This window comes from Dipteris shenzhenensis, chromosome 27 (assembly GCF_047967505.1).
Source record: "Dipteris shenzhenensis isolate YYH24624 ecotype China chromosome 27, Dip_SZ_1.0, whole genome shotgun sequence".
Taxonomy (NCBI): domain Eukaryota; kingdom Viridiplantae; phylum Streptophyta; class Polypodiopsida; order Gleicheniales; family Dipteridaceae; genus Dipteris; species Dipteris shenzhenensis.
The window spans coordinates 20,766,311-20,777,546 of NC_141622.1; the positions used below are offsets into that span (position 1 = coordinate 20,766,311).

The window sequence follows — 11,236 nt, forward strand, 5'->3', positions numbered from 1 at the left end:
AGATGAACACTCAATCTCTCGATCACTCTCACAAGGATGGTGCCTCAGTGGAAGGCAGAACCATGCTTTCCAAGATAGATTAGCTTGGACTCATAAACAGAATCTTGAGTGAGTGTGCATTTCTCTACTCAACAATACATGATAGGCCTCTTATATAGAGAGTGCCCTTGGAATAGTCAACACTTGTGGGATCCTCTGATCCACATCTCTCCTTGTGGATATCCTTGATCCACATCTCCACATCATGTAGTCCACATCCTAGGATGGCTACTTCAATACATTCCTTAGCACATACCTTTGCCTTTGATTCATGTGCTCATGGCACCATATCTCAACATTGCCCTTGTGTTTGGAGCCTCCCATTGCATCAATGTCATTAGATGCCCTAAATTAAGCTTTGATACCAATTGTAAGTTGCCAGACATTTCAATACTTACCTGAATCCCAAACTAGCTCATATTGCCCCCAAATCCAACTTGTCCCAACATGATCCGCCCATATGTCACATAATCTCATCAAGATGACCCCCACAACCAAGCTTGCACTCTTATCCTTATAGACCTAGAGGCTTGCATAGTGCATGTTGTGTGAGATAGTCTACCTGGCCTCACCCCTTCCCATGTCTTGTGCATGCTCTCAACCCCAGTTCTTCAATCGTGTACCCATTTTTGAATCTTGAATCATTATGCCCTATTCATAGATTATTTTTTATAAATCATTTATTACCTCAAGTTTAGCATTTCTCCACTCTTAGTCTTTCTTAAATCCACCCTTTCTTACACCCTCTACTCATCTTTGAACCCTACAACTTCCTTCGATCCCTAAAACTCTATGGAACTGTTATCTTTAACCACCTTTTGAGATTATACCTCTTATAGAATTTCTCTCATTCATATTTCATACCTCCTTTAAATGGAAAATGACCCAAGGCCCATTGTTATATAGTGTAAATATCAGCTACTTAGGCTAACACAACCTTGTGGTAAAACTCTCAATACATGAAAGATAACATAAGTGGCAAATCTCCTCTTGAAATGGACTCAAGTGTGTGGAAGCACTCGTTGACTCCTAGTTGGGGATGACAAGGTCCCTCAAATTGGGTTGTTTACATTGCAACCTATTGTGAATCAAGATACTCTAGAGTAAGAAGGTTGTGGTTCTTGATCCATAAGCTAACCATATGGCTAGAGCGGTATAACAAGAGGTCAAGCTAGTAAGTAAAGGGTGCATGTAGAGGGCAAAGGCAGCGGGAGGGAGAGGGTGTGAATGGGGTTAAATAGAGCCTTTGCTGAGAAGCTTTGGGTGGCAATTAGGCTAGGTTAGCAAATCTTCTATGTGGGATTGGGAAATTATAAAAACCTTAAGAAGTAAGCCACAACTAGGGACTGAATTGCAATTGCCATTGATATTTGAAATGCACTCTCCTTGCCTATTTGGTTACACTGAGAAGTCTTCTCCAACCAAGCCCATTGGAGTCAATCTCTTATGTCGTCATCGTTTCTAGCTTCAAGTGTGAGAGCTATGCTGGTGGTTCACTTCAGTTGTGGGCACTTAACACAAATAGTCGATGCTTTGAGTTGTTGTGAGTTATGGGTTGAAGACCTTTTCCATCAGAAAGTCGCCTTCAACTCCCTCATGTGAAAGATTGTGCCGAACAAAACGCATTTACGTAAGATTTCTCTTACACAAACATTGCATTCTTGATATCTGCAGTTTTGTTCTGCTCGATTCTTACTAGCTACTTGTTGTAGCTTAAGAACCAGCTAAGGTTTTTATACGCGCGCTCTCAGAAATGGATACGAGTGTTCCTAGTCGCCGACGGCCACGATCACAGTCCTTATTTTATCGAGATTTATCAGCTTCTCCAGCAACCAGGTCATCTGCATTGAAAGGTGAACTTGGTACATCAGGGCAGGCTGCAGCAGTAGCACTGTGGAGAGAGAACTTGGGGGGATCAGACCACCCTCCTCCTCCCATTGCCACGCTTGAAAATGAGATTGGACGTTCTTCCGATGGAGTTGGTGAAAGTTTGTCTAGATCGTTGGATTCCAGATTTGAAGAAGACAAATCCCCTACTAGAAGTCCTGCGTCACACTTAGGCAGTAGAGCACCCAATGTGTTCACCCATGGAGATAAGGGACCTGGATATTTGTTTGGATCTCCCTCGCAGAATTCTCTTCAGCATAAAAGTCCTGGCAGTCCTAACGGGTGGTCTCCATTTAAAGAAGGGCCAAGCTTTGACCTTTGGAATTTCCCGAGAGAGAGTTGGAGTCCAGTCTCTGGGGTTGTACAACAGCCACTTCAATCGGGGGGGTTGCTTACACTCCCGACAATAAGAGAGACTGTGAGGTCGGAATATCAATCAAGTGAAGGTAGCGCTGGTTGTGATGAATGGGTAACGGTTTTTGGGTAAGGTCTCACTCATGGTTTTTCTGAGGTGGGCATGTGCCTCTTCTTCTGCTTTGTGACTTACAACGACCAGGTTTTTGTTTGTTACAGCTTTCGAGCAGGTGAAACAAATTCCGTCATGCGTGAGTTTGAGAAGTGTGGCACAATTGTAAGACATGTACCCGGTCCTGCAGGTTCGAATTGGATTCATATTCAGTTCCAGGTGGTTGCATCCGGCTTTTCTTCTATATATGTATGTCAACGTTTAGATGCATCTCCGTCCCGTCACCCCTCTCTTTTCATTGCCTTCCCTGCCCCATGCGAGAACAATTGAAAGTAGACATATTACAGACACAAGACTTTGGTGGACACAAAGCCATGTAATGCTCAAGTCACATTATATATGTAAATAGAAAATCATTATTGCGGTTGCAGAAAGAAAGAAAGACAGAAAGCTTATTAAAGTCTTCAAAAACCTGAAGGGACTATGAGGCTGGAAAATCTAGGTATAATGAGCTCAATGGGTGGAGGGAAAGCATTGCCGCTCAAGCCTAGTGTGTGTGGCGTACCCCTTGCTCAGACAAGCCCGCTTCATTGTTCTCATCGTGAAAATCGATTTAAAGAGTCGGTTCAGTTGGCCTAGGCAGCTGGTCGGCCAGCCAACTGGGCCGACCAGCTGGTCGGCCAGGAGCTGTCCCCCTCTGTCCTCCGCTTCGGCCCTGTCTCGTGAGTGCCCCCTCTGAGTGCAGGAATAGCCTCCGACCGATGGAAAATAGTGTCAGATACAAGTGTGGAACCGGGAATGAAAGAACCTCACGAGAGGCGGGCACACCCACAAAGAAGCCCTCACTCAGAGCAGTGTGCACACAAGTACACTGTAGACAGGAGATGCATATAATGCTAACACCTGGGCCCTAAGGCCGACTGCCCCTAGCCCTCCATAGGGAGCTGCACCAGCCTATATGAGGGGCTGTGCCCTCTCCCTCCAGCTGACCTGCTCATCAGGGAGCCGACTCCCTAGGCGCCTCAAAAGGGGCTGCCACGCGGCAGCACAACAGGCCTCAAGAGGGCCCCTGAACAGCCCTGCACATGGGCAGCAACCCCTCGAGCACTGGGTATCCTGCCAACCCTACTCTACCTAAGCCTCACAAGAGGGGCGGGCACACCCACAACATTGGCCCTCACTCGTCTACCCTAGCCTCACTCATTGGGCGGGCACACCCACAAACATGGTTCTCTCTCTAGGTGACATCAGGAGATGTTGACCTCTAACCATTATGATTGGACATGACATGCTCAATCATAATGGTCTTGTAGTTTTCCGGGCTCATGGGGTCCCTTGTCTCGTGAATGGGAGTGATGGTGTTAAGGGTCTAGGTGTGGGGGAAACCCATGCTGTCTGCTTCGTTAAAAAGCTTTGCCAAAATGGGGACATAGAACTTAGTGTTGGAAAGGTCACCTCCCCATCTGTAGGCCCCCATATGAGGAGAGCATGGGGGAGGGAGACCTAGGGCAGGCCCAGAGAAAAGAGTGAAGAAAAGGGGCTGCCACATGGACAGCGTGATGGCTGTCATGTGGGCAGCACACAGCAAAGGGCAGAGGCTGCCACATGGGCAGCACACAGGCTGACATGTGGGCAGCTGTCAAGGCAGCATAGGGGCTGCAAAAAGGTGGGGGCATTGGGCAGGCAAAGGGCCTGCAAGAGGCTCCTACAGTGTCAAAGGCAGCAGCCCAAAAGGGCCTGTCATAGGCCCTTATATAGAGCTGGTTGGACCAGCCAACCAAGTTGGCCAGCAAGCCAACCAGGTCAGCCAGCAAGCTAACCAGGTCGGCCAGCATGCTAGTCTGCCATTAGGCTGACTGGTCGGTTTTTGCAAGCAGGCCCTGCACCTATAAAAGAGGGCCATTCAGCCCTCACAAAACATCTTCTGGAGCAGCCAGTCCACCAGCAGGGCTAACTTTTGGCCTATGTACAGGAGGAGAAAGAGACCTTGAAGCTCCAGACCTAGTTCACAGGAGGCTGCCCATCTAGACTGTACCCAGGCAGTAAAGTGGAGAAGAACATTCTGGACAGAGAGTCTACTACGCTTGAGGTGGAGCACGCGAACTCAGGGTTCTAGAAGAGACTAGCAAATAGAGAAGGACCTTTGGTAAGATCAGAGGACCACATCATTGGTGGGACTCTGAATCTCTCTCTTTTGTTGTGTCCATAGTTTTGGACGGAAATATATTGTTTTGGTGGATTCTATATCTGGCTATATCTACTGTCTATTTCCTGATCTGCACATCTATGTGATGCACATTAAGTAAAGACATTTTGTGATTCCATACCCCACACACATTGTGTGACCCCCTGGGCTATTCTATCAGTCTTCCGCTGTGCGTACCCTCTGTTGGTCGATTTCTAACATGGTATTAAAGCCCAAGTAGGAGGCTCACAGGTGTGGGAGCCTAAAGGCAGCAACCTTGATTCAGAAGCTCTTGGGAATCGACTTCCACGACTGGAGGATGGTGCTCTCGCGAGGAGGGAGACTCAGGTTGAGTCAGGTGCGTAAGGAGTTCTGGTGTACGGAAGGTTGTTCGACTTTGCTGTTTGGTTTAACAATAGAGATGTCGATCTTAGAAGCCTCTTCAGCCTCTTCTCTCCCTTCCTCCTCCCTCAGATTTCTTTCTTTCACCATCCCTAACTTTGGAGAGTCTAGAAAACTGGATAGGACAAATTACCCGATCTGGAAGGTGAAGATCCAGAGTCATTTGTGGCTCGAAAGCTATGGAAACTGACAACGGGGGTGGAGGCGAAGCCAGAGGTTATGGTGGACAAAAAGGGGAAGATACTCATAACAGTAGATGGGGAGGAGCTCGAAGGTTGGGAAGATAGAGATGCCCACGCCCTGGCATTGATCATAGGAACTACGGCGGACTCTGTACTTCCTCACATCTAGATGGTGGGCCATTCTGAAGGATCTATACGAGACAGATAACAGATCTGAAGGATATATACGAGATGAGGCGTGGGTCATTCTGAAGGATCTATACTAGACAGATAACACATCCCGGATCTTGCTTCTTCAGCATCAGCTCTACAACCTGGATATGGATGAGGAAGATTCGGTATATGACCACTTGACGAAGGTCAAGGTGGCAAGGGATCAACTAGCATCGGTTGGTTAGAAGGTGGACTCGTGCCATTTGGCCTTGATGGTAATGCGGAGGCTATCACAGAGTTTCAGAGGCTTCGTTACGACTTTGACAACAGGAGAGAGGACCAAACCTTTGACTTTTGAGGAGTTGGGTCCATTACTGCTCCAGGAAGAAGCTAGGGAGAAGCTCTACAACAACGACAAAGATGACAAGACGTTGCTGGCGAAGGATTACACTGGCAAAGGAAAGGGCAAGCCTAACGGTGGCAAGTCCAAGAAGGATGACTCTGATGACGAGGATACTTCCAAGAGGAAGTAGAAGAAGTGCTTCTATTGTGACACGCCAGGCCGTTTTTTGAAGGATTGCAGAAAGAAGAAGGTGGATCAGAAAAACAAGGAGTCCGACTGAGATTCAGAGGCTGACACAAAAGCCAAAGCTAATGTGGTAATCGAAGAGCTGTTCTTGGTGACATCTCTGTGTGTCATTGAGGTCAGATATGCCGACCTAGAAACCACAGTGATGATTTCTGACATTGAGATGTGGGTCGAAGAGGAGTCAGAAACCTTTGTGAAGGTGAAGGACAGCATGGAGTGCTTGGTATCTTCCAAGTGCGTGTTTGTTAATACTGACACGAACGTGGATTCCATGGAGTACCCTAGGGATTCATGTTTAGATGGTTGTTGTACTTCAAAAGGGGACAATACATGATTACATAGGTTTTTGGTATGTGCCTCGATGAGGTGCATGGTTTGCTTTCACACACAGGCAGTATGACGATTTGGTATATACTTGATGTTCTTAAGTTAAGCCTTTATAGCATGCTGTGGAGAGAATCTGCTCTTCATCTGTCTCAGGTCACACGAGATTGGAAGGAACGGGCCTTCTTCGGAAGCAAAAGGGGAAGTGTGGGTGCTTCTTCAAATCTCGGACACAGATTGTTGGAAGGTGATGACAAGTTGTACTGAAGTCAGAAGAGTACCTACTTGAGAGCTCGGTGAGAGTTCGTGGTCTAGGTTATTTGAAGATATTCTTTTGTTGCGGACCTTGCCAAAGGAAGGACAGGTTGAAACAGACCCTCAGAGCATGGTGCTTGGAAGACTCCAGGTTGTTCACTCATTATGAGGGGGACAACTGGAAGATCATGGCGTTTGGATTGCTTGAGTTCGAAGGCGGGAACGTGACTGAAGGTGTTGGTACCAAGAGGTGCTACCAGAGTTGGATCTTTGTACCAGGATGGTGTACTGAAGTGGAACTGGACCTGGGGGAGCAGGAGCCACTGGTTGAAAAGTCAAGAACCAGAAATGACATCGAAATGTTCCAGAGGACTACGACCAGGGAGCTACTGGAGCATCGTCATCGGATGGTAGGGGCATGAAACCTTGGATTTGACCTGGCAAGACGGAATTGCAGAGCAGGCATACGGACTGCAGTAGGGTCCTATGAAGGGCGCGATGATGTTAGCAATAGTACGGATGTGTACGGGTAGGAGAAGGAGCCGGCAAAGGGCTGCAGCATGGCGGGATCCGTGGGCAGGCTGATGGGCCTGCAACAGGCCTTATATGTGACGCAATATATGACGGGGCAGGGATCACCTTGGATCAGTGACAAGGCTGGTTGGGGCTGGTTGAGCCAGCCAACCAGGCCTTGGAAAGAAAGGCTGGTCAAAAGGGCTGGGCCCTGCACAATAAAACAAAGGCTGGTTTTGAGCCCCAGGAGGGGCTAGGAAAGTCGGCCAAAGAGGGAGCAGAAAACCGACCAGCAGTCGGCCATTTTGGGCATGCTGGGTCAGTCCAAATACCAGCCCTTTGGGCCTATATAAGGAGGGCATTCAGCCCTCAGTTATTATCCAGCCAAGCAGCTTTGGGAGGAGCAGCATTTCCACCATCCTTGAACCTCTACACAGGAAGTGGAGGAGAGAGGTTTTGCTGCAGACTTAGCTCCAGGGAGAGGCTGAACCTAGACTGTCTTCTAGGGCAGAAGGTTGCTGAGATCATCATCTTCTGGAGCAGCCATTCACAAGCAGTTTGGAGCAGTGGAGCGGCTATCTTGGAGCCTACATTCAGGAGGACCAAGGGGACCTGTGTGCTGCAGACAAAGCTTGGCAGGGGCTGCCCGCCTAGGCTGATTCACAGGCAGTAAGGTGGAGAAGAACACACTAGACAGAGAGTCTACAAACGCTCGAGGTGGAGCACGCAGGCTCAGAGATCTAGAAGTGCTTGACATTTAGTAGTTGAACCTGTTGGTATTGTATCCTGCCCTACTTTGTGGACGGACAGGAATATAAAGAGTTGCTTCTATATTTGTCTTTGAGCATTGTCTATTTACTGGTGGCTTGCACATCTATGCACATTAAGTTAAGAAGCCTGTGATTCCACACCCCACACGCACACCGTGTGAGCTCTTGGGCATTACTATCAGTCTTCCGCTGTGCGTACCCTCTGTTGGGTCTTTTCTAACAGGCTGGTGGGGAATGTTATATTGTGCATGCATAAGAGTGCGAGAGTTTGGTGTCGGTGAGAGGAGAGGGGCTTGTCGTACAAGAAACTTTTGCTAGAAGTCCTTGGGGTTTACTAAACATGATATTTAGTAGCTCCTCCTAGTTCTGGCGAACAAAATCCTGTTTCTTCTGGCGGACCAGACGATGATACTCGAGTACGGTCTCTACCTCACTTGAAGACGACGCTTAGTTGGGCGAATCTCAATTGACGGGGTAATGCCTTATACTCATCATCGACCAGCTATTGTAGGGATTGATCAAGAGATGGCAAGTGATTGGAACGGGTGGTGTGTGTCAAAGTGTGCAGGGCAACCTCATGAAGGGAGGAGGTGATCAAAGTGGCTCCATCTTCCAAGAGCGAATGTCCTTGAGATCTGTGAGTAGGGTGGAAAGACGTGTAGAGTACTCACGGGATAGGTTATGATCAAAGTGAGTGTCACAAGTATTGTGATAGATATATGTACAGGTTAATGATCTTCTTCATGCTATGGGATATAGATCCGAAGTTTTTTATGGTCACTCATGCAAGATCTTATGTTTTTCCTTCAAATATCCTGAGTGGAAGTGCTAAGAAAGTATGCCGGCTTGTCATTGGACGAGTGGTTTTAGAGATGTTGTGAACATCTAAAGCTAAGTATTTTATTTCATGTTTATTAAGATTGAGATCTAACCCTTGTACAAGGAAAAGAAGTGTGTTGTTTCTCTTTGTCTATTTCAGGAAAACAAAGGCAGTACACGCATACTCCCATAGATCTTGAAGTACTCTTCATCCAAGTATTGGACATAGCAAGAACATATGCCGAAGAAATATAGAGCTATGGAATTAATTTCTGTGACTGGCAAAGTCGCATGTCCGTTATGAGTATAGGAGAATATCAATAGTTCAAGTAATGATTTGGAAAGTTTTATGGCGAGGCCAAGACTTCAATTAAGAAGGTGTGAAATTAATTTTCTCATAGGTATTTATTCTGAGTTATATTATCTCAAGCCCTGGAAGATCTAAGCTATGATGTCCTCATTATGAAACTAGTTTCTGCTACTCAATCAAGATTATAGACTTGCAGTCTTCTCAGTGCCAAGGATTATGTTCATGAAGCTTGAGAAACAAAGATGAGATCTTTTAGTGTTCTATTCTCTATGTTTTGTTTTGTTTTGAAAGCCGCCTTTTTGTTTAGGCACTTTAACACCCATCAAACATCTCATGGAGAACTCTTTCCCCCCACTCAATGTATACAGTGCCCCTTGAATTGTGGACTCTCACCGCTATTTAAGTAGGAAGCGGAGAAGATACTAGGGGCCATGATGGACCCAAGCATGCGGGACTTTCTTGGAGCCCCTAGGTCTTGAGCTCACCACGCTACAACTCCATTAATTGGTGTATGTTCTCTTCTCTATGCTAGGTTTGCTGTTTTCCTTAGTTGATGCAACCCTTGTGAGGGCAATTTAGCTTTTCGATGTTTCACTTATTCAACTCACTTGCTGTAGCCTGTGTTAGACCCATGACCAACCTTGAAGAACCCCAAGTGGTGGCCTTGTTCAACTTCCGAATTGATAATTCTAAGTGCACGTTGAACTCTACACTTAGAACCAATTTTGACATAGTTATGGGGAAGCATGCACCACCAGAAGGGTGCTCTTAGACCATTGAAATGCAAATAATGATATGGGGGAGAAAACTGGTATCCCAAATGGCTCGGTCAAACAGCTTTCGTCATGAGCTTGACCAGAGTATAGAACTAGTGAAAGGCAAGAGCAATTAGAAGTCCTATTAAAAATGCATTGCAGAGGCAGAATTACCACATGCAAATGAGGCCTTTTTCATTTCATCAAGGCTGAAAAGAAAGGAGGAAAATAGAATCCCAAACCTGGCTCCCATGGATATACTCAGAGAAAGTTTCCTCCTGTTGCATTTTGTAACTTGTGGTTGACTTTTGTGATATTTAAAACTGCAAAACTTGTTTTTACTTTACATAGTGAGTTTGGGAAGACGTGTATATTATGTGTTAAGTTAGCCTTTAAAACCATGGAGTTTACAGTGCTTTCATGCACGTTTAAATGATGGGTTGTCTATACATCTATAACAGAAAGTTACATGGCATGACATTCTTGGTTTTTGCATTGTCATCCTTGCACATTGTACTCTTCTTCCAAGGATTCCTGACTTTATCATTTGATGTTCAGGACAAACTCGATTCTCAAAAAGCGCTCTACAAACATGGCATGCAAATCAGTGAAGCCTTAATGGTGGGGGTTAAGCCTGTTGACCTTTTGCAGAGGCAGGACCTTACTGAAAGAAGTGAAGGAACTGTGTTCAGTGTGCTACCACCAAAAATACCAGGGGGAGGCACATCCACACCTTCAGCTAAGGCATCTGCTCGATCTTACTACTTGCAGCCAAGTGGAGGGGGTCGTGCAACAGGATCCATTGCATCACCAGCAAAATCAGCTTTTTCAAAGATTGCCGATCTTATTTTTGGTCTATAAAAAGGACAGGCAGAAAGCCGATTGAAATTTTGTGAGGTCTGTGTTTATATATGGCTTTAGGAAGCAGACACTAACATTTAGCATCACATTACTGGCCTTATGGTGGAGTTGATGGCCTTTAATAATTGAAAATTGTCTTAAATGCATGGCACAAAGCCTCTTGCAATTTGTGATTCTGTTTTGGTTTTGAAATTGAAACTAAACATTGAAATTGAAATTGAAGCTAGATTAAATATTGAAAATGAATTTGAAGTTAATCTAAATATTTTCAGTCATCTAAACGGATCTGAATGATCTGGTAGTGCAGGGTATTTCTTCTTTGTTAAAAGCGACAGCTTTTTGTTCCTGTCCTCCCTTATGTATATAGAAAGAAGGCATGGTCCAGCATGTATACTGAAACTTGAGGAAGGTAACTTAGGATTTGAAGGCAAACTGCTTGGGGTTGAGTGGGAGAAATGATAGCAATTTGTGCCTGTACGGTGCTAAGGGCCAGCCTCAGATATCCACGTGTGGGCTACTGCGTTATGGAGTTTTGTCACATTCGGCCTTGATTTTATCTTGCTAGCAAGTGTGTGTCGAAAATTGCTTTAATTTATGTTTTGCCACTGGCTTGAAAAGTGCCTATTCAGGGATGGTTGATTATAGTCCTGGAAGAGATTGCACTACGATTATTTTCACACCTATTGTATCAGTCATTCTTTGGCAGGTTTGAGTTGTTGGTAGGCC

General features: G+C 45.8%; 1 protein-coding gene across 2 annotated transcripts; it reads left to right on the plus strand.

Annotated features, from left to right (window-relative positions):
* Positions 1-1,407: 1,407 nt before the first annotated feature.
* LOC147884014 (nuclear pore complex protein NUP35-like) lies at positions 1,408-10,532 on the plus strand. Of its 2 annotated transcripts, none has more exons than XM_087398977.1 (4): positions 1,408-1,669; positions 1,752-2,409; positions 2,500-2,611; positions 10,208-10,532. In XM_087398977.1, the coding sequence occupies exons 2-4, from the start codon at positions 1,793-1,795 to the stop codon at positions 10,508-10,510; spliced, it is 1,032 nt and encodes a 343-aa protein (XP_087255103.1). In that variant the 5' UTR covers positions 1,408-1,669; positions 1,752-1,792; the 3' UTR covers positions 10,511-10,532. The 2 variants fall into 2 exon arrangements, with proteins under 2 accessions (XP_087255103.1, XP_087255105.1); XM_087398979.1 differs by having other exon boundaries at positions 1,791-2,409.
* The last annotated feature ends 704 nt before the right edge of the window (positions 10,533-11,236 follow it).